The sequence below is a fragment of the Lutra lutra genome, chromosome 3 (assembly GCF_902655055.1).
Source record: "Lutra lutra chromosome 3, mLutLut1.2, whole genome shotgun sequence".
Lineage (NCBI taxonomy): Eukaryota > Metazoa > Chordata > Mammalia > Carnivora > Mustelidae > Lutra > Lutra lutra.
The window spans coordinates 127,880,529-127,905,018 of NC_062280.1; the positions used below are offsets into that span (position 1 = coordinate 127,880,529).

General features: G+C 40.2%; 1 protein-coding gene across 1 annotated transcript in view; it reads left to right on the forward strand.

The window, feature by feature from the left end:
- The window catches only part of LOC125095612 (WD repeat-containing protein on Y chromosome-like), a 136,195-nt gene that overhangs the window by 17,447 nt on the left and 94,258 nt on the right, over nucleotides 1–24,490 (forward strand). Inside the window, 6 exon segments of the mRNA XM_047722051.1 lie at nucleotides 2,923–2,976; nucleotides 3,293–3,395; nucleotides 8,284–8,336; nucleotides 13,558–13,788; nucleotides 14,582–14,664; nucleotides 23,030–23,122. Coding sequence (XP_047578007.1) covers nucleotides 2,923–2,976; nucleotides 3,293–3,395; nucleotides 8,284–8,336; nucleotides 13,558–13,788; nucleotides 14,582–14,664; nucleotides 23,030–23,122 — 617 coding nt within the window.

Below are 24,490 nucleotides of genomic sequence, written 5' to 3' on the forward strand. Positions count from 1 at the left end.
GATGTTGGGTTGTAACAATATGAGAGCTCATTTGCAATGCAAATGAGCAACCAGCAGGCGAATGAATTCTTATGGGAAAACCACTCTAATCATAAAAACCACTTGCTTTGGGGAGACTGCAATGTAAGGACAAGCAGAATCATAGGTCCATGAATCCCCTCTAATATAGGATATTAGAGAATTATCCAGGTAATTTTCTATGAAATTGCATTTGAGTAAAGCAAAATGCATTGCTGGGCTATAGATAATATCTTTAAAATTTGACTCCACAATTGTAGACTGAATTATTTATGGTTGTCACTATAGCTATGATAGTTTGGAAATAAAATAGTCAGGCTTTTCTCCCTGTTTTTATTTGTAGGAAAACAAGTCATTCAAGCTTTTTAGTGATACAATGTGACTTGCTGTCGATGGCAGTTACGAATTTTCAAGCTCTGCCAAGCACAGGAGTACCCAGAAGGGACATATGTTTTCTCTGCTTTGTGTTCCAAATTTGCCTTTAAAAACATGCAATTATGTGAAGGCCTGATTTATATTTTCAAGGAAAAGCACAATAATGGCTCTGTTTTGTAGCCGTGTTTCTCCAAAACGTATTTATTTTGCTGCCTTTTCAAAAGAAGTTGGCTAATGATCATTGGTTTTTTGATTTCCGTCACGACATATGAAAATTTGATGAGGTCTGTGAGATTTAAGAACTGTTTTTCTTAAGTGCAATGGAAATTTAGTTAACATAGTTTTGTACTGCAAGCCTGAAAAATACTTACCTTTCATCCATTTCCTTATTTTTGTGGAAAGTGGGAGAAGGGGATGCAGGAAAAACTCCATTTGTAGCTAGGATGGAACAGAATGACGACAATAACAAATAGGAAACCTCGAAAGATCTGAAGATCAGAAGGCTGTATGAGGGTCATGAGTGTAGGAGGAAGTGGGGAGGGATAGAATATTTTCTGGGGATGGGTCTGGGGAGAAAGTGAGGCTTTTTGGGTACATTTTATACTTAAATGAAAATTACCATAAAGCACTTTATAAATTATATAATCCCTCTGGCAGTAGATTTCACATCCTTCATTACTACTATTAGTGATGGCGTTCACACTACTCTCTCAGCAGCATTTCTAGTAAATTTATTGAGAGAAGATGAGCTTGTCTCTTTCTGGATTGGGGAGCCCCCTCCTGGGAGGTAGGGCAATTTTTTGGTTGTTTTTTCTCTTTCAGTAATGGAAGTAGAGAAAGGTCAAAGGCCAATTTTACATAATAAGGGAGTTAGTGGACAAATAATTACACAGTATAGAATATTAGGAAATTTTGAAGCTAAGAGGAAAAGGTATCAGGGGCAATGGAAAGACAGAAGTATAACATATATGTAATGTTTTGATTGCCCTATACAAATCTAGAGTTATTTTGTTTAGGAATACAAATATCTTATTAACATATAGGCTCATAAAGTATTTATATTGTATATTTAAAATCATAAAGGCTCAGAAAAATGCAATGTAAAAAAATGGAAATAATAGCATGTCTTCCCCATAATTTTTCAATCTTAAGAGAAATAATTTTCAAATTCTTTAAAATATTGTTTCACCTCCTGGCACTCACATCTAGGGTGCAGGAAGAGAAGTCACACGCTTTTAAAGGTACCATCTTGTTAGGCCTCAGATTCACATACCTTTTCCTGATACATGTTGTGTGTAAGCCTGGTAAACTCTCATCTGCTTTTTTGGATCTAGAGAAGGTTTGGTCCAAGATGATTTTGAATTCATTCAGTGGTCATAACTTTTGTTGGCTAAGTGAAATGGCCCCTCAGTGTGATGGAATCATCTTTCATACTATTGAGATCATTCCCCTAGTCAGCCTTTTAATATTACCTTTCAGGCCTTGCCAAAAATGTCCTACAGGGAAATTTTAATAGAATTTTCAGGTGGAGTGTTTTCCCATTCTAGAGCTAGGTTTCCAATTTTGTTCCTTGATAAAAGCAAATAAAAAGTAATTATGGGTCCGTTCAAGACAGAATTTGAAAGGTACTTCAATTTTATAAAATGATGGGTCTCTCAATGGCTTTGGTGTCAGTCTGAGTTTTATGGTAAAGGCCATCACCTTGGAAGCTTGGAAGCTGGTCATAATGATTTCAGAGAATGATCCTATTGGGGAAATAGCCAGTTCCATCCTTTGCTATCTTCCTTAAGACTTATGAGATGATGCACAAACACCAGAGCTTGACTTGGCTTTACCAACTGGTCACAGTTTATTCAATCATTCTAAGCCAGAAATTTAGAGATTTTCAATAATGAAAGCCAAATTGTTGAGATCGTAGCTCAGAAACTGGAGGCAATAGGAGACATCCTCTGGTGGTCTGTTTATTGAGCTAAGGACTAAAAGATGGCCCATTTCCCTAACACCAAGAACCTCTAGACATAGCTTCAGAAAATGTACCCCAGAAAAAGAGAACCCAGATAACTTCTCTCTAGACCTCCTCCTGGTTTAGCCTGAGGTGAGACAGAATGGGTGGGATGGGGGAGAACACAGAGGACATGGCAGAAAGCAAGTCTAGTGCACAGGTTGCCTGACAGGAGAGAATCTTTGGACTATGATGTAGCAAAATATTTTCAATCTCCCTTTTCCCATTTCCATCCAGGTCATGATTAGTCTGTGCCCTTCTCCTTTCCTTCTACTACCTCACCTCTTCCTTCCTTCCAGTCCCATCCAGCCAACCTTCCTCCAGAAGTGGGGACTGAAGAGTCAATTGAATTGGAGTAGAAACTAGGAAAAATGTGGGTTGGAATAGCCTAAGTATTACTCAGGGGCTCAGCTATTTCATGGGCCTCTCATAAAGAGAGAAACAATGGGTTCCCAGAAATTGCATTTTATGGGCATTATCATTAGTATTATATGTTTTTAAATTTATTTTCTTTTTGTTTTGATAAGATCGAACATCAAGTGACCTTAGAAGAGCTACAGAACTTGAGTGCACTCTTTCAGGTAGGAATTGACCAGGTGAGCTGTCTAAATATTCATCTGGGTAATTTGATTCTCCCCTTGATGGTTTCAGTGAAAAGTGCAATCCTTTTAATTCCTATAAAATAGCAATGAAGAATAAATTCACCTTAATTGTCATTTTTTAATGGAATTAGAAATAATTTGTGAGTGCATCAGAGAAATGAACGAAAGAAATACTATGTTAGAAGTTGACAGGGTTTAGGTAAGTCTAATTAGACATTCAATCCTTTGGGCTCTTACTCCTAGACTAAACAAAATGCAGCTATGTTCATCATTAATTATTCTTTTTCCCTCCTAGGAGTATGAAAAGAGAGGAAGACAGCTGCTGGACATGGAAACTTTCAAATGCATAATGAAACAGAGTATGAGGTCACAGAATAAAGAAAATGGATTTTATAAATGTTGGATGATTGAAAACCACAGTTAAAACTTTACCTGTATGAACCAATTAATCTTGATGTTCTCTCTGTAAGATCACTCTCAGCTCTAAACTGTGATTTCTGCTAGTACCTACCTGATTCATAGAACAGTTTACCTGGAAAAATATTTTTTTTAAAATTATTGAAAATATGCTAGACCAGCAAGATATTTAGAGACTTTTATTGAAAAGGAGAGAAAGGCTCTTTCTCTATCACTAATTATTTCTGTAGATGGTCCCCAACCTAGGATGCTTTGACTTCAAGATAGTGTGAAAGCCATGCAGTTAGTAGAAACCATACTTTGAATCTTTATCTTTCCTCCAGAGCTAGTGATATGCAGTCTGATCCTCTCTCATGAGGCTGGGCAGCAGCCACAGCACCCAGTCAGCCATGTGCTCACAAGGGTCAACACCTGACAATGCACTGAGAACCATTCTGTACCCAGGCAAACCATTCTGTTTGTCATTTTTAAAATAGTATTCAACACTCCATCATAAAACAGACTTTGTATTAGAAAATGTGGCCCTGCTGGAGACTAATATTTAAGGTGGGCTAGGCTAAGCTATGATGTTTGGTAGGTTAGGTATATTAAATGCATTTTCCACTTACATTATTTTCAACTTAGGATGGGATCATCAGGATGTATCCCATGAAAACTTGAGGAAGATCTGCATACCTATTATTTCCAAAGAGTGTGGATCCCCCTTCAATACCCGATCTGCTGGAATGAAACAGTTTAAACATACCCTCTGCCATATTGTTTAGCCTGGTTATTAACTCAAAATATGAAATCTTAATGAACGGGTATTCAGGCTCCTATAACAAAATACCACAAACTGGGTGGCTTACAAAAAACAAACATCCATTCCTTACAGTCCTAGGGACTAGAAGTTTGAGATCAGGGTCAGATGAGGGCTCTCTTCCAGGTTGTAGACTTTTCCTTGGGTCCTCCTGTAGCAGAAGGGACTTGGGAGCTCTGTGGGATCTCTTTCCTAAGAACACAGATATCATTCACAAAGCTTCCATCTTCATGACCTAAGGACCTCCCAAAGGCCCCACCTCCTAATACCATCACATCCGGCATTAAGACTTCAACATATGAATTGGGGTGTGGTGAATACAAACATTGAGTCCATAGCAATAAATAAGGTTTTATTCCTGAGATAAAATACACATACAAAATGAGAAGCTCTTTAAGTACTACTTGCTAGGTTTCCTGATTACATCTTAAATTATATATAAAAACAAACTCAAGGTAAACCTCTTTGATCTTGTCCCTGAGATTTGAACAAAAACATGCCCCCTTTTAAGTGCAAAGCCCAGAGTTTCAAGGGCTACAGTACAAGTTTAGGTGTGTTTAAAATTTCTTCTACAATGAGAAGTGATCATTAAATGGAACTATTTTTAAACAGTCTCCCCTCTATTTGTGCAATACCATACAAAGAACTTCTGTTGGGAAGAGAGAAGAGTGTTTTAAATGGATAAATTCCTCGGTGTTTTACCAACATTCTAGATCTTTTTAATCAAAGCAGTCTAATTATCTATATTTTTAGAATTCCTGCCCACCTAGTCAGCCACTTATTCCCTTATCCTCTCATTCATTCATTTACTCACTCATTCATTCATTCATTCACTCATTCATTCATTCATTCAGTAAATCTTTACTGGGGCAATATTCACTTAGTAAATATTTACTAAGGGGCTTTATTTTAGCCCCTGTGGCACACAGTCAGTCAAGATACAGCCTAGAGCCACTCTAGAATTAAGCATGGTTGTTATGAGGGCATGTCAACCAGACCAGGAAGTCAGGCCTAAAGGAGTTAAATCTTGGGCTGAGTTTTAAGGGATGAAGGGAATCACTGCATGAATGAAGGAAAGATGGGCAAGGCCTGCAAGAAGGAACAGCATTCCCAGAGGCTCAAAGACAAGAGCCAGCATGATGCCTGTTGCATGCATCTAGGGGAATGTGTGCAAAGGAATGTGGAACAAGGATCAGATTATTTGGAACCATTTGTACTAAGCTTAATTTTATGCAGTATATCACCAAGGAGCCATGAAGCCATGTCTTTCTTCATTTATTTATCAAACAATTAATTGATTTTTGACTATGTGACCACACTGTCTTAGGGTCTTTTCATATTTCATTAGTCTCCAGAATATCAGAATAACTTAATTCAGAAGGAATTGTTATTCTTATTTTGTAACTGAAAAGACAGAGGTTTAGAGAATCTGAATAACTTGCCTGAAGTCCCTCAGCTACTAAGGAAAGCATCTGGGATTCAAATTCTGGTCTACAACTAATGCTCAGTATGTCAGTTAGCATTAGGTTCACCCACAGAGTGACAGAAAACGCTAAGCCACCAAGACTGAAGCAAGGTAAATATTTTCTCTCATTTAAAGTCAGGTGGTCAAAAGGGCCTCATGAAATCATCAGGACAGACTTGTCCTGCTTTGCTGCTCTCCCACCTTCAGCACGTGGACTCCTCTTCATGGCTCAAGATGACAGCTTGGACTCTAGCCAACATGCTCTCATTCTAGGCAGCAGGCAGGGAGAAGAGGCAAAGAGAGATCTACTCCTTTCCTTTAAGGACAATTCCCAGGAGCTCCCTGTGACATTTTTAATTTCTTTAGTCAGAAATTAATCATATGTCATATCTAGCTGTGAAAGTTGGCAGATAAATATGGTCTTTTTTTCTGAGGAGGCATGTATCCAGTTGAAAGTTGCATGGAGCACTGGGTATAGTGCAAAAACGATGAATACTGTTACGCTGAAAATAAATAGATAGATAGATAGATTAAAAAAAAAAAGTTGTGTGTTCTTTAGTAAGGAAGAATGGCTAAGAGGAACAACCAAAGCCCCAGGTCTTCTCCACTATTCTAGGGTTTCATATTCTAGTACTGGCTAAAAAACAGGAAGTATCTCCTTTGCTCTTTCTAGGAAATGTTAACTTAATCAAAAGCTAACGCCAAAAAGGGGAGGGAGGGCACGAAAGAATAACATTTAGGAAGAGCATAGTGTATAGGGTGAGCATTTTAGACAGAGGTAGCATCTACAGGAAGAAGGGTCTTAGTCTCCAAGTCCACTAAGCCTTCAGTGTTGGGGGGGAGCAGAGAGAGTAATGACCTATTTTCTTATTTCTATACCTTTACTATACTTTGCTTAGAATGCTCTCCTCCCCTCTCTTGCTTAAGTAATGACTCTCTGAATTCTGATTTTTTTAGAATATTCCAAGAATCTAGCACCATGTTTGGCACATGCAGGTGCCATGTTGAATGAATGAATGATGTTAAGGAAGTTCAGCCATTGTGGACTTGAAGGGGTATATCCTAACTTCCCTAGAAATTAATAGATGCTTCTCCTTTTAACCTGATAGTCATCTATAGCTACCTGTAGCACAGAACTAATCATTTTGTCTTACACTGTTTGCTTGTTTGTGACCCTACTATACAGTGAATGCTGTGAGGGCAAGTAACACACTTTTCAGTTCTGAGGCCTCAGCATCTGGCTCAGGACTTGGCATACCATTGGTGTTCAACCTGTGCTTCTTCTGTGAGTGAATCCATGTGTGGAGGAAGCAGTCCAGTGTTCCTTAGAATCCCACATAATCATGCTGAGAAAGCAGTACCTTGGGCAGAGCCTAATTATTCATAGACACAGGTCCTCCACCACCAAAGTGAGACCATCTGGTGGCCCATGCCCTGCCTGAATCCTGCCATGGCTTGTGACACTGCATGACCCTTGTCTGATGTACCTTGTTTGGAGTTCCAGGATGCCCAGGCATGCCCACAGCTCTCCCACGCACTGCCTTCTGGAGACAAGGTGGTCTGAGTGGGCATCTTGAGCCCAGGCAGTGATTGCTTTCATCCTGAGCTTTTCTGTTTCCCATTCCTTCTGTGGCCCTATGCTCTTCTTGAAGTTATCCCTCTGGGTGTTTTGGTTTGTTTGGGCATTCATTTCAAAAACATTTGTTGTATATTATGTGCATGGTATTGTCTAGTTGCCATGGTGAAGTCTGCACTGTCATCCTCAGAGGAGTATGATGTGTCTCCATTTGAGCCTGACTTAGAGGGAAGTGGGGCTGAGCTGAGGTCCACAGCCAGGGCCTTTCCTCACAACCCCTCCACTGGCACTGAGTGTTGATTCATCAAGGGGCAATGCCTTGGTGTCTTGAACACCAGGCATCATCTTATTTTCTCCCTTTTACTGCCATTACTACACAATAGCAAATACCCGTGGGACTTATAAGAGAAAAGCCAACATCTTACTCCCCCAAAGAGACATATAACCTTATTATTTCTGTTGAAGTTACCTTCCATATATATTCCTGAAATTACAGAATCTTGGGGTTTCAAAGGACCTTATATAGTATATAGCCCCTTCAATGCTCACATTCTCTTCTTTGCTAAGCCCTGACTCAGCATACACTTGAATACCCTCAGCTAACAAAAACACAATGCCTTACAAGGCAGTCTATTTCAAGGTTAGAGAGCTCTGATCTTGGAAACCTTCCCCCCCTTGATGAACTGAAATTGGTCTTTCTTCACCTTCTACCCATTAGCTCAATTTCTATTCTTTTGAGCTGCCATAGCAAATTACAACAAACTTAGTAACTTAAAACAGATACATATTTATTATCTTACAGTTTTATGAGTTAGGAATCAAATCATGGCTTAGCTAGGTTCTTTGCTTCAGGGTCTCTCACGAGGCTGCAACAAGCTGGTAACTATGGCTTGGGTCTCATCTGAAACCTTGACGGGGGAAGGATCCACTTCCAAGCACATATGATTGTTGCCAGGAATCAGTTCCTCGCTGGCTGTTGGCCAGAGGTTGCCCTCAGTTCCTTGCCATGGGGGCCTTTCTATATGGCAGCTCATAACAGATCAGCTGGTCTCATCAAAGCCAACCAAGGAGAGAGCCTGTTAGTAAGACCAAAGTTAGGATCTCATGTAATCTAATCATGGAAAAGGCATTACCCTCTACATTAGGTATTCTATTGGCTACAAGTAAGCTACTCAAGGGGAGGGGATTACATAGACCATGAATACCAAGAGGTAGGGATCATGTGTGATGTGTGGGTCCATTATGTAGTCTGCTTACTATAGCCACACAGAAGAAATCTACTCTGCCGTTCATAGAATAATCTTTCTAATACTCAAAAATAATTTTTTGAAGTGTTCATAGGAGCTTTTTTTCTTTCTTTTTTGGCTCACCCCTCCATATTTTTTAAATTCTTATTAACACATAATTTATTACTTGCTTCAGGGGTATAGGTCTATGAATCATCAGTCTTACACAATTCACAGCACTCACCATAGCACATGCCCTTCCCAATGTCCATAATCCAGCTACCTATCCCTTCCCCCAACCCCCAGCAACCCTCAGTTTGTTTCCTGAGATTAAGAGTCTCTTATGGTTTGTCTCCCTCCCCACTCCCATCTTGTTTCATTTTTTCCATCCCTACCCACCACAAACCCCCACCCTGCCTCTCAAATTCCTCATATCAGAGAGATCATATGATAATTGTCTTTCTCTGATTGACTTACTTTGCTTAGCATAATATCCTCTAGTTCCATCCATTTCGTAGCAAATGGCAGGATTTGGGGGTTTTTTGATGGCTGCATAGTATCCCACTGTGTGTGTGTGTGTGTGTGTGTGTGTGTGTACCACATCTTCTTTATCCATTCATCTGTTGATGGACATCTAGGTTCTTTCCATAGTTCGGCTATTGTGCACATTGCTGCTGTAAACATTCGGGTGGATGTGCCTCTTTGAATCACTACATTTGTATATTTAGAGTAAATACCCTGTAGTGCAATTGCTGGGTTGTAGTGTAGCTCTATTTTCAACTTTTTGAGGAACCTCCATACTGTTTTCAAGAATGGCTGCACCAGCTTGCATTCCCACCAACAATGTAGGAGGGTTCCCCTTTCTCCACATCTATGCCAACATCTGTCGTTTCCTGACTTATTAATTTTACCCATTCTGACTGGTGTTAGGTGGTATCTCACTGTGATTTTGATTTGAATTTCCCTGATGGTGAGTGATGTTGAGCAATTTTTCACGTGTCTTTTGGCAATTTGGATGTCTTCTTTGCAGAAATGACTGTTCATGTCTTCTGCCTATTTCTTGATTGGATTATTTGTTCTTTAGGTGTTGAGTTTGATTAAGTTCTTTATAGATTTTTGGATACTAACCCTTTATCTGATATGTCATTTGCAAATATCTTCTCCCATTCTGTCAGTTGTCTTTTGGTTTTGTTGATTGTTTCTCTTGTTGTGCAAAAGCTTTTGATCTTGATGAAGTCCCAATAGTTCATTTTTGCCCTTGCTCCCCTTGCCTTTGGTGATGTTTCTAGGAAGAAGTTGCTGCAGCTGAGGTTGAAGAGATTGTTGCCTGTGTTCTCCTCAAGGATTTTGATGGATTCCTATCTCATGTTGAGGTCTTTCATCCATTTTGAGTCTATTTTTGTGTGTGGTATAATGAAATGGTCCAATTTCGTTCTTACGCAGGTGGCTGTCCAATTTTCCCAACACTGTTTGTTGAAGAGACTCTTTTTTCCATTGGACATTCTTTCCTGCTTTGTTGAAGATTAGTTGACCATAGAGTTGGGGGTCTATTTCTGGACTCTCTATTCTGTTCCATTGATCTATATGTCTGTTTTTGTGTCACTACCATACTGTCTTGATGATTACAGCTTTGTAATAGAGCTTGAAGTCTGGAATTATGATGCCACCAACTTTGGTTTTCTTTTTCAACATTCCTCTAGCTATTCAGGGTCTTTTCTGGTTCCATATAAATTTTAGGATTATTTGTTCCATTTCTTTAAAAAGGAATTGACAGTATTTTGATAGGGATTGCATTAAGTGTGTAGACTGCTTTGGGTAGCATAGACATTTTCACAACATTTTTTCTTTCAATCCATGAGCATGGACCATTTTTCCATTTCTTTGTGTCTTCCTCCATTTCTTTCATGAGTACTGTATGGTTTTCTGAGTACAGATTCTTTGCCTCTTTGGTTAGGTTTATTCCTACGTATCTTATGGTTTTGGGTGCAATTATAAATAGGATCAACTCCTTAATTTCTCTGTCTTCTGTCTTGCTGTTGGTGTATAGCAATGCAACTGATTTCTGTGGATTGATTTTATATCTTGACACTTTACTGAATTCCTGTGTGAAGTTTTGGAGTGGAGTCTTTTGGGTTTTTCACATAAAGTATCATATCTGCAAAGAGTGAAAATTTGTCTTCTTCTTTGCTGATTCGGATGCCCTTAATTTCTTTTTGTTGTGTGATTGCTGAGGCTAGGACTTCTAGTACTATCTTGAATAGCAGTGGTGTGAGTGGACAGCCCTGCCATGTTCCCGACCTTAGAGGAAAAGCTCTCAGTTTTCCCCATTGAGAATGATATTTGCTGTGGGTTTTTTATAGATGACTTCGATGATATTGAGGAATGTACCCTCTATCCCTATACTGTGAAGAGTTTTGATCAAGAAAGGATGCTGTACTTTGTCAAATGCTTTTTCAGCATCCATTGAGAGTATCATATGGTTCTTGTTCTTTTATTAATGTATTGTATCACACTGATTGATTTGTGGATGTTGAAACAACCTTGCAGCCCAGGAATAAATCCCACTTAATCATGGTGAATAATCCTTTTTATGTACTGTTGTATCCTATTGGCTTAGTATTTTGATGAGAATTTTTGCATCCGTGTACATTGAGGATATTGGTCTATAATTCTTTTTTGATGGGGTCTTTGTCTGGTTTTGGGATCAAGGTAATGCTGGCCTCACGAGTTTGGAAGTTTTCCATCCATTTCTATTTTTTGGAACAGTTTCAGGAGATAAGTATTGATTCTTCTTTAGATGTTTGGTAGAATTCCCCTGGGAAGCTGTCTGGCCCTGAGCTCTTGTTTTTTGAGAGATTTTTGATGACTGCTTCAATCTCCTTATGGTTTATGGGTCTGTTCAGGTTTTCTATTTCTTCCTGGTTCAGTTTTGATAGTTTATATGTCTCTAGAAATGTGTCCTTTTCTTCCAGATTGTCAAGTTTGCTGGTGTATGGTTGCTCATATGTTCTTATAGTTGTTTGTACTTCTTTGGTGTTGGTTGTGATCTCTCCTCTTTCATTCATGATTTTATTAAGTTGGGTCTTTTGTCTTTTCTTTTTGATAAGTCTGGCCAGGAGTTTATCAATCTTATTAATTCAAGAATCAGCTCCTAGTTTCATTGATTTGTTCTACTGTTCTTTTGAGTTCTATTTCATTGATTTCTACTCTGATCTTTATTATTTCTTTTCTCCAGCTGAGTTTAGGCTTTCTTTGCTGTTCTTTCTCCAGCTGCTTTAGGAGGTTTAGGTTGTGTTTAGGTTTAGGTTGTATACTTGTAGGTTTAGGTTGTGTACTTGACCTTTCCTGTTTCTTCAGAAAGGCTTGTACTGCTATATACTTTCCTCTTGGGACTGCCTTTGCTGTGTCCAAAGATTTTGAACACTTGTGTTTTCATTTCCATTTGTTTCCATGAACTTTTAAAATTCTTAATTTCCTGTTTGACCCATTCATTCTTTAGTAGGATGCTCTTTAGCCTCCATGTATTTGAGTTCTTTCCAATTTTCCTCTTGTGGTTGAGTTCTAGTTTCAAAGCATTGTGGTCTGAAAATATGCAGGGAATTATGCCAATCTTTTGGTACTGGTTGAGACCTGGTTTGTGACCCAGGATGTGATCTATTCTGTAGAATGTTACATGTGCACTAGAGAAGAATGTGTATTTTGTTGCCTTGGGATGGAATGTTCTAAATATATCTGTGATGTCCATCTGGTCCAGTGTGTCATTTAAAGCCTTTATTTCCTTGATGATCTTTTACTTAGATGATCTGTCCATTTCAGTGAGTGGGCTGTTAAAGTCTCCTATTATTATTGTATTATTGTCAATGTATTTCTTTGATTTTGTTATTGATTTATATAATTGGCTGCTCCCATGTTAGGGGCATAAATATTTAAAATTCTTAGATCTTCTTGTTGGAATAGTTTAACTAGGGATTTCAGTAGCTAAGGAAAGTTCCAAGAAGGGTTTCCTAAAACTAAGAAGTAAAGGATACACTTGTCATCTTACCCCAAAGCAAACATGAAACACCAGTGAGCAAGAAATTCTATGAGCAAAAAACACCTGATGATAATCAGATCAGTTAACACATGTAAGGTATTTAGAACAGGGACAGCCACAAAGTAAATTCTCAACAGATATCATCATCATTAATAATCCCCAATTTGAGTTGTGTAATAATGAGCTGAGACATAGTCTTTAAACATTCTCTGCCATTGCGTCTGTCAGTGCCCTTCTACTGTCCCAGGATGAATTAATTTCTAAAATGACAACTTGAACAGTAAGATACCTCTATTCAGACCTTGGGTCAATTCCCCAGCAAAATCAAATGGAAGCATTTACATTATCATCTGACGTGAATAGGAAGTCAGGATTCCAGAGAAGAGAAGGGGAGGCTCTAATGAAGTGAGGCTTTGGGGAAGTGGAGAGAAAAGAAATGTTCCAGACCCTACAGTATCCCCACCCCTTCCCTCTGACCACAGACTTCTTTTCCCTAGGTGTACTGCTGAGATTCTAAATGAGGCATATACTGGTGGGTGGGAACTGTGCAGTCAGACTGATAAGGACTTCAGTCTCTGGCCAGGCACTTACTAGTTGTTTGATCTTAGGCAAGCTATTTAACCTTTCAAAGCTGGGGTTTCCAGATATGTAAAAGAGAAGAACAATAGTATCTATGTCATACAGTTATCATGAGACTTGAAGGGAAGGTCTATGTTGCATGGAACGTAGTGTACTGTCAATCACAACCCCCACCACTATCATCATCATCATCACCATCATCGTCATCACCATCACCACCATCTCCTTTAGAGAGAGAGACCCTGGGAGTGGGGAAGGGAGCCCAAGTGGGTAACAGACTTCCAACCCCAGCTGAATGGGCACATCCAAGTTATTACCCTTACATTTTTGGCATACTGATGAGCTGGTGAGTACTAATAATTATGGCATGTCCAGGGGTGGAGTTACCCATACTCTGATGGTAAAGAGAAATTTTGAAACAAAGGAACGTAGTAGATGTTTAATGAATTTTCCTTTATCCTCCAGGATGGCTTGTGCACGTATCTGCAGCTAGAGTATTCAGAGCAAGCGGATGCTTTGGCCTGACAGAAAGAGGTTTCCTTCCAGCTGCCTGCTGTGCTACAAGGGCTGTCATATGGGGGTCCCGTACTGCGCATTCTCTCTATGCCTGACGACACCTTAATCATGATCAGAGAAGATGGAGCGATTTATTTCTGGTCCCTGCAGCTGAAGTTGAAAAGAAGAAAGAGAGTTTTTGTATGTGATTTTCATTTGATAAGGATGCTGAGTGCTCCAGTTTGATTTTATGTGCTATTTTAAACTGCTCTTCAAGTGGCATGATTACAGAAATTGTGTCCTTGAATGTAATATATTCATGTTGGCTTTTGCTAGTCTATAGAATGCAAATAAAATGTGATCTCTATATGTAGTACAAGATAATGCTTCATTTTGCTTCTAAAATCAAATGGAGTAATGAATTACACATGACTCCATCATGTAATTTATCATATGTCTTAATGAATGACAAATGGAAAAGAATTTTTTATTGTTTTTTTCCTGTTAATGATTATTTCAGTTTAGGCAGCTATGCTAGGGTTTGGCTTCTTATTGAATCACAGAATCAGAAATTCAGAAGGCAGAAGACATTTGGGAAGTAGACTTAGGATAGGAATAAAAATGCCTGACCTATTTCACAATATAGCCTATCTTTAAAATCATTTCTTTTTTTTATTATATCATTCAACAATATTTGAGCCCAGCCTAGGCTCTCTGCTGGGTACTGGGGATATAGAAGCCCATCTCAGCCCTCCGGAAACTTATCGTCTACACTAGAAGTTACAGCTATCCTAAACCCCTCAGGGTGCCAAAAGAAGCCCTCCCTAGAGAGAGGAAATAAAGGGGGCTCTTCGAGTCTATGTAGCAAGTTCTTTATACTTGAAGGAGAGCATCAATTTTTTTAAAAAACCTATAATTTTAAGCATGCCTACTGTCAAACTGTCTTATCATTAAAAGACATATTTTTGTTTATTTCCACTCTTCAACACATTAGGACAAGTCCACAAGTCGGAAGCCCAGGTTGGTAACGGATGTCATCAGCATGCCACAGTACAACAAGCTGCTCATAGTGACTGGGTGAGTGTCTGCAGCTCTTCAATTGGAAGTAAACAATCATTGTGTTATGAAATTCATTGCCATGTGTGAGTTTACACAGACACATACACATCTGTGGTATTTAAAGGTCATGAAGCCCTTTTTAAAACATGTTAGAACTCATAATATCAGTCAAAGCTACTTTGCAAAGTTAAGGCCTTGTTTGGCCCATTTCAGTGATGTCATTATCTCCAACACCGAAAGAGGCCTTCTTCTGGAATAATTCCAGAGTGACAGTATGGGCCAGATGGGGGAAAAAATCAGTCTTATGACCTCTTAGCACATTTTATTTTATATTCAAAATAATATTCCTATTTTATTATTTACCAAAATTCAGTCTAAAGTGCTTTGGACTCATTCAAAAAATAAAATCTAGAGGAGTCAAGATGGCGGAGAAGTAGCAGGCTGAGACTACTTCAGGTAGCGGGAGATCAGCTAGATCGCTTATCTAAAGATTGCAAACACCTACAAATCCAATGGGAGATAGAAGAGAAGAAGAACAGCAATTCTAGAAACAGAAAATCAACCACTATCTGAAAGGTAGGACTGGCGGAGAAGTGAATCCAAAGCGACTGGAAGACAGACCGCGGGATGGGGGGGCCGATTCCTGGCGAGCGGCAGAGCAATGGAGCACAAAATCAGGACTTTTAAAAGTCTGTTCCGCTGAGGGACATCGCTCCAGAGGCTTAACTGGGGTGAAGCCCAGGCGGGGTCAGCGCGGCCTCAGGTCCCACAGGGTCACAGAAGGATCGGGGGTGTCTGAGTGTCACAGAGCTTACCGGTATTAGAACAGGGAAGCCAGCTACAGAGACAGAGCTGAGGAGTGAGCTCTAAACTCGGGGTTACCTTGAACTGGTCGCGGGCTCAGTCAGCTCGGAGCGCGGCCTGAAGCCAGGGTGACGGGAGTAATTGGGCGCTATTCTCTGAGGGCGCACGGAGGAGTGGCGCCCCGGGCTCTCGGCTCCTCCGTGCCAGAGACCGGGAGGCCGCCATCTTCATTCCAGTCTTCCAGAACTCTACGGAAAGCGCTCAGGGAACAAAAGCTCCCGAAAGCGAACCCAGCAAACCCGGGCGGATTACTCAGCCCGGCCCCGGGTAAGGGCAGTGCAACTCCGCCTGGGGCAAAGACGCTTGAGAATCACTACAACAGGCCCCTCCCCCAGAAGATCAACAAGAAACCCAGCCAGGACCAAGTTCACGTACCAAGGAGTGCAGTTTCAATACCAAGGAGAGCGGCGGAATTCCAGAGGAGAAGAAAGCAAAGCACGGAACTCATCACTTTCTCCCCATGATTCTTTAGCCTTGCAATTAATTTAATTTTTTTTTCTTTTTCAATTTTTTTTCTCTTCTTCTGCTAAATTTTTTTAACTTTTACCATTTTCTTTTTTAACGTTTCTTAAATAGTTTATCTAATATATATATATATATTTTTCCTTTTTATATTTTTTCTTTATCGGCTTTCTTTTTTTAATAGTTTTTTTTTTCTTTCTGAACCCCTTTTTATCCCCTTTCTCCCCCCTCACGATTTGGGATCTCTTCTGATTTGGCTAAAGCATATTTTCCTGGGGTTGTTGCCACCCTTTTAGTATTTTACTTGCTCCTTCATATACTCTTATCTGGACAAAATGACAAGGCGGAAAAATTCACAACAACAAAAAAAGAACAAGAAGCAGTACCAAAGGCTAGGGACCTAATCAATACAGACATTGGTAACATGTCTGATATAGAGTTCAGAATGATGATTCTCAAGGTTCTAGCCAGGCTTGGAAAAGGCATGGAAGATATTAAAGCAACCCTCTCGGGAGATATAAAAGCCCTTTATGGAGAAATAAAAGAACTAAAAGCTAACCAAGTTGAAATCAAAAAAGCTATTAATGAGGTACAATAAAAAATGGAGGCTCTCACTGCTAGGATAAATGAGGCAGAAGAAAGAATTGGCGATATAGAAGACCAAATGACAGAGAATAAAGAAGCTGAGCAAAAGAGGGACAAACAGCTACTGGACCACGAGGGGAGAATTCGAGAGATAAGTGACACCATAAGACGAATCAACATTAGAATAATTGGGATTCCAGAAGAAGAGGAAACAGAGAGGGGAGCAGAAGGTATATTGGAGAGAATTATTGGAGAGAATTTCCCCAATATGGCAAAGGGAACAAGCATCAAAATCCAGGCGGTTCAGAGAACCCCCCTCAAAATCAATAAGAATAGGTCCACACCCCATCACCTAATAGTAAAATTTACAAGTCTTAGTGACAAAGAGAAGATCCTGAAAGCAGCCCGGGAAAAGAAGTCTGTAACGTACAATGGTAAAAATATTAGATTGGCAGCAGACTTATCCACAGAGACCTGGCAGGCCAGAAAGAGCTGGCATGATATATTCAGGGCACAGAAAAACATGCAGCCAAGAATACTATATCCAGCTAGGCTATCATTGAAAATAGAAGGAGAGATTAAAAGCTTCCAGGGCAAACAAAAACTGAAAGAATTTGCAAACACCAAACCAGCTCTACAGGAAATATTGAAAGGGGTCCTCTAAGCAAAGAAAGACCCTAAAAGTAGTAGATCAGAAAGAAACAGAGACAATATACAATAACAGTCACCTTACAGGCAATACAATGGCACTAAATTCATATCTCTCAATACTTGCCCCGAATGTTAATGGGCTAAATGCCCCAATCAAAAGACACAGGGTATCAGAATGGATAAAAAAACAAAACCCACTATATGTTGCCTACAAGAAACTCATCTTAAACCCGAAGACAACTCCAGATTTAAAGTGAGGGGGTGGAAAAGAATTTACCATGCTAATGGACATCAGAAGAAAGCAGGAGTGGCAATCCTTATATCAGATCAATTAGATTTTGAGCCAAAGACTATAATAAGAGATGAGGAAGGACACTATATCATACTCAAAGGATCTGTCCAACAAGAAGATCTAACAATTTTAAATATCTATGCCCCTAACATGGGAGCAGCCAACTATATAAACCAATTAATAACAAAATCAAAGAAACACATCGACAATAATACAATAATAGTAGGGGATTTTAACACTCCCCTCACTGAAATGGACAGATCATCCAAGCAAAAGGTCAGCAAGGAAATAAAGACCTTAAATGACACACTGGACCAGATGGACATCACAGATATATTCGGAACTTTTCATCCCAAAGCAACAGAATACACATTCTTCTCTAGTGCACATGGAACATTCTCCAGAATAGATCACATCCTCGGACCTAAATCAGGTCTCAACCGGTATCAAAAGATTGGGATCATTCCCTGCATATTTTCAGACCACAATGCTCTGAAGCTAGAACTCACACACGAGGAAATTTGGAAAGAACCTAAATACATGGAGACTAAACAGCATCCTTCTAAAGAATGAATGGGTCAACCACGAAATTAAAGAAGAATTGAAACAAATTCATGGAAACAAATGATAATGAAAACACAATGGTTCAAAATCTGTGGGACACAACAAAGGCAGTCCTGAGAGGAAAATATATAGCAGTACAAGCCTTTCTCAAGAAACAAGAAAGGTCTCAGGTACACAACCTAATCCTACACCTAAAGGAGCTGGAGAAAGAACAAGAAAGAAACCCTAAACCCAGCAGGAGAAGAGAAATCATAAAGATCAGAGCAGAAATCAGTGAAATAGAAACCAAAAAACAATAGAACAAACCAACGAAACTAGGAGCTGGTTCTTTGAAAGAATTAATAAGATTGATAAACCCCTGGCCAGACTTATCAAAAAGATAAGAGAAAGGACCCAAATAAATAAAATCATGAATGAAAGAGGAGAGATCACAACGAACACCAAAGAAATACAAACAATTATAAGAACATACTATGAGCAACTCTACGCCAACAAATTTGACAATCTGGAAGAAATGGATGCATTCCTAGAGACATATAAACTACCACAACTGAACCAGGAAGAAATAGAAAGCCTGAACAGACCCATAACCAGTAAGGAGATTGTAACAGTCATCAAAAATCTCCAAACAAACAAAAGCCCAGGGCCAGATGGCTTCCCAGGGGAATTCTACCAAACATTTAAAGAAGAACTAATTCCTATTCTCCTGAAAGAGTTCCAAAAAATAGAAATGGAAGGAAAACTTCCAAACTCATTTTATGAGGCCAGCATCACCTTGATCCCAAAACCAGACAAGGATCCCATCAAAAAAGAGAACTACAGACCAATATCCTTGATGAACACAGATGCAAAAATTCTCGCCAAAATACTAGCCAATAGGATTCAACAGTACATTAAAAGGATTATTCACCACGACCAAGTCGGATTTATTCCAGGGCTGCAAGGTTGGTTCAACATCTGCAAATCAATCAACGTGATACAACACATTAATAAAAGAAAGAACAAGAACCATATGATCCTCTCCATAGATGCTGAAAAAGCATTTGACAAAGTACAGCATCCCTTCCTGATCAAAACTCTTCAAAGTGTAGGGATAGATGGCACATACCTCAATATTATCAAAGCCATCTATGAAAAACCCACCGCAAATATCATTCTCAATGGAGAAAAACTGAAAGCTTTTCTGCTAAGGTCAGGAACACAACAGGGATGTCCGTTATCACCACTGCTATTCAACATAGTACTAGAAGTCCTAGCCTCAGCAATCAGACAACAACAGGAAATTAAAGGCATCCAAATCGGCAAAGAAGAAGTCAAACTATCACTCTTTGCAGATGATATGATACTATATGTGGAAAACCCAAAAGACTCCACTCCAAAACTGCTAGAACTTTTACAGGAATTCAGTAAAGTGTCAGGATATAAAATCAATGCACAGAAATCTGTTGTATTTCTCTACACCAACAACAAGACAGAAGAAAGAGAAATTAAGGAGTCCATCCCATTTACAATTGCACCCAAAACTATAAGATACCTAGGAATAAACCTAGCCAAAGAGACTAAGAATCTATACACAGAAAACTATAAAGTACTCATGAAAGAATTTGAGGAAGACACAAAGAAATGGAAAAATGTTCCATGCTCCTGGATTGGAAGAATAAATATTGTGAAAATGTTTATGCTACCTAAAGCAATCTACACATTTAATGCAATTCCTATCAAAGTACCATCCATTTTTTTCAAAGAAATGGAACAAATAATCCTAAAATTTATAGGGAACCAGAAAAGACCTAGAATAGCCAAAGGAATATTGAAAAAGAAAGCCAAAGTTGGTGGCATCACAATTCCGGACTTCAAGCTCTATTACAGAGCTGTCATCATCAAGACAGGATGGTACTGGCACAAAAGCAGACACATAGATCAATGGAACAGAATAGAGAGCCCAGAAATAGACCCTCAACTCTATGGTCAACTCATCTTCGACAAAGCAGGAAAGAATGTCCAATGGAAAAAAGACAGCCTCTTCAATAAATGGTGTTGGGAAAATTGGACAGCCACATGCAGAAAAATGAAATTGGATCATTTCCTTACACCACACACGAAAATAGACTCAAAATGGATGAAGGATCTCAATGTGAGAAAGGAATCCATCAAAATCCTTGAGGAGAACACAGGCAGCAACCTCTTCAACCTCAGCCGCAGCAACATCTTCCTAGGAATATCACCAAAGGCAAGGGAAGCAAGGGCAAAAATGAACTATTGGGATTTTATCAAGATCAAAAGCTTTTGCACAGCAAAGGAAACAGTTAACAAAACCAAAAGACAACTGACAGAATGGGAGAAGATATTTGCAAACGACATATCAGATAAAGGGCTAGTGTCCAAAATCTATAAAGAACTTAGCAAACTCAACACCCAAAGAACAAATAATCCAATCAAGAAACGAGCAGAGGACATGAACAGACATTTCTGCAAAGAAGACATCCAGATGGCCAACAGACACATGAAAAAGTGCTCCATATCACTCGGCATCAGGGAAATACAAATCAAAACCACAATGAGAGTTCACCTCACACCGGTCAGAATGGCTAAAATTAACAAGTCAGGAAATGACAGATGTTGGCGAGGATGCGGAGAAAGGGGAACCCTCCTACACTGTTGGTGGGAATGCAAGCTGGTGCAACCACTCTGGAAAACAGCATAGAGGTTCCTCAAAATGTTGAAAATAGAACTACCCTATGACCCAGCAATTGCACTGCTGGGTATTTACCCTAACGATACAAACGTAGCTGGTGCAACCACTCTGGAAAACAGCATGGAGGTTCCTCAAAATGTTGAAAATAGAACTACCCTATGACCCAGCAATTGCACTGCTGGGTATTTACCCTAAAGATACAAACGTAGTGATCCGAAGGGGCACGTGCACCCGAATGTTTATAGCAGCAATGTCTACAATAGCCAAACTATGGAAAGAACCTAGATGTCCATCTACAGACGAATGGATAACGAAGATGTGGTATATATACACAATGGAATACTATGCAGCCATCAAAAGAAATGAAATCTTGCCATTTGCGATGACGTGGATGGAACTAGAGGGTATCATGCTTAGCGAAATAAGTCAATCGGAGGAAGACAACTATCATATGATCTCCCTGATATGAGGGAGAGGAGATGCAACATGGGGGGTTAAGGGAGTAGGAGAAGAATAAATGAAACAAGATGGGATTGGGAGGGAGACAAACCATAAGTGACTCTTAATCTCACAAAACAAACTGAGGGTTGATGGGGGGAGGGGGGTTGGAAGGGGGGGTGGGGTTATGGATATTGGGGAGGGTACGTGCTATGGTGAGTGCTGTGAAGTGTGTAAACCTGGCGATTTGCAGACCTGTACCCCTGGGGATAAAAATATATGTTTATAAAAAATAAAATTAAAAAAATATAAAATAAAATAAAATAAAATCTACTGTAAAAAGATAATGCTCACTGCTGAAGATCCTAAAGGTTTTGATCATGACAACAGGAGGAAAATGAACAGGCACCATCCTGGGCTGCTTGGTTAACCTCAGTAATGGGCCACAGAGAAGGGCGTGTGGCTTGGTGGGAAGGAAATTTGGAAAATTTCAAATCAAGGGTAGAGCAAAAAGTTCAGCACAAGGGAATGGTGCGGAGGCAGGGGTGTGAACTGCAGTCCAGGGTTGGGAGACTGAGGAGTCAAGCTGCTAAACACAGGGCTCTCCCGGCATGGGTAAGGGAAGGCGCAGAGCTTGAGGGGGATTCCTGCAGCCCTGCCTACTGGGCTTCCTCTGACTCCCCCTCCCAATCTAGGGGTTTCTCTTTTCTATCTAGTCTCCTCCAATGGCCCCTGGTTCTCTAGTCTTCAACCACTTTAATGAACCAACAGTTACTCCAACCTCAGATAATAGAAGCTATTAAATACAATCGAATTTAATGTTAAATCTAATAATTAAAATACATTTCTTAATATATTAAAATGTATCAATATAATTAATACTAACTACTGAAAAGCAACATGCCTGGGTGTGTGCATTCAGCCCAGTTTTGTTTTAAAAGCCGTGCCCAATAATTCAATTATCATGTCTTTTGTGCACATAGCAGTTCAGTGATTGCTCAGGAACCTACTAGAGACTCTCTGAGCTGACAAATCAGAAGATGAGGCAAGCCTTATGACACCTGGAGGCAGGGAACCACTAGAGCTACATGCAGGTGAAAAGAGGTGGGAAAAAAAGACATTTCACACTGAGGGAAAGGCAAGATTTTGGAATTTAGAGAGTGACCTCCATTTGTTCTATGCCAACAGGTCAAAGCGTGAGTTGTGTTTCTCATACCCACAAACTTGTTCTTCTCTCAATCAGCTGCAAGGTGGACAAGCTAACACAGGAGGGAAGGGGTCAAGAGTGCAGGCTGGAAACATGGGAAATTAGCAGAGCACTGAGTTAACCCCTTAGTTTCTAGAAAGGGGTCTCTGCCCTCCACTTGGCAGATCTAACCATCTTTAGTAATCTGCAATAAACAACAGCTCACATTTGTGAGCCCTTAGCAAGTCCCAAGTCCTGGACTAATCACTTTCTCATGTGTCCTTTCAATCCTTGTAACCCTCCTGAAAGACAGGAGATCCCCATTTTACAAATGAGGGGACTAAATGGTGAGCTGGGATCTGATGACCCAACTATTGGCATCCAGAGCTCATATTGCTGGAAGCTGTGCCAGCCTCCTGATGGAGAAGGATAGGCCAGACTGATTTAGAACCAAGCAGAAGAGATGTCCCCAAATGGTAGAACAGGGGAGGGAGACCTCAGATTCAGCCAGAGAGGTTGCTCAGTAGGGCAGGTGTTTCACTGGCCCAGTGTCTCTGCTTTGTGGAATCCATGAAATAGAAAAACTGTTCTACAAAAGTGAAGTGGGGAATTTAATTTACTCCAATGGTACTTGATCTTTGAACAGAAACCGTGAAATCCAGCTGTATGAACTCTCCAACCTGGAGCCTTACTGTCAGATTGGTGGCCTGGAAGCTGTTCCTCTGAAACTGGATTACTGGTAAGAGCATCTCCAGGGCCAGGCAGGCCTCACAGGGCACTCTCCCCTGGCCAGTGGGGCCTTCTCTCCTCTCTCTCGGACAGTTCCATTCATGTTCAATCAGTAAATGTCAGGGCTTCCATGCAGCCTATCTCCTCTGTGTCGCACATCACAGTACTACCCAGAAAGGAGGGACCTTCCTGCTTCTAGTCAGGAAGGGGAAGCACAGAGAGGTGAAATGATTTTTAGAGTCATATAATTATGAATTCATCTGTTTTAAATGTGACTGGATTAATTTTCCTGAAACTCGACTTTGACCATGCTATTCTGCTTTCTAATGGTTGCTACTTCCCTCTCCAAAAACATCCATACCTTCAGAGAGCATCCAAACTCCCCTCTGCCTTTTCAGCTTTCATCCCCTCTGAGCCATCAGGTCTCCCAAGCACCAGCATAGTTAAACCCAGGCCTTCAACTTGGGCCAGGCATTGTCACCACCACAGTATTCTCAGGGCTGCCCCCTTCCTCATCCATCCATCCCACCATGTTTCTTGAGTACCTACTGTGCACCCTTATTGTTGGATGTGGGACACAGGCATGAATGAGACAAGATTCTTAGGGGCTATCCCAGTATCAAAGAATAGGTAGTTCCTGCTGAAATCCTACCATTCTTCATGAGCCAAACCTCCGTGGATTGCCCTGAATCTCTTCCATACCCAAAAGCTGACATCTCCTAGAAGTCTCCCCAACCTTTGGCATTGATGGTCCTGCATGTCACGGGGCGCAGGTCCTGAGTAACTCTCAGGAAGTACCAGTGCCTTAGTCACTGTTGTGTGTTCTCTGACACCTACATACTGACTGGCAGGCTCACAGCAGGTTCTTTTAAGAAATGTTTGTTGAATGACCAAGACAGAAAACTCTCATGTAAGTTGACAAAAGGAGGCTCCGGTTTTATTTTGCCTTTCCTTCCCTGCTCTTCCTTTTTCTTGTGTGTGTGTGTGTGTGTGTGTGTGTGTGTGTGTGTGTGTGTGTGAAGGGCTAGGGATTCAGGAATTGAACGTACAGGACACCTAGCCCAAGAGGAGTACTGTCTGGTGGATATGAATGTGTTGGTCTGCTTGGGCCACCATAACAAAATATTATAGACTGTGTGGCTTCGACAACAGAACTAATTATCTCACAGTTCTAGAGGATGGGAAGCCCAAGATCAAGGTGTGGGCCTGTTCTGTTTCTGGCGAAGTCTCTCTTTCTGGCTCACAGATGTCCACCTTCTCACTATGTCCTCAGGTGACCTACCGGTGATACGTATACATGGAGAGAGGGAGCATGCGCAATGTCTGGTGTCTCTTCTTACAAAAACACCAATCCTATCATGAGAATCCTCCCTTTACA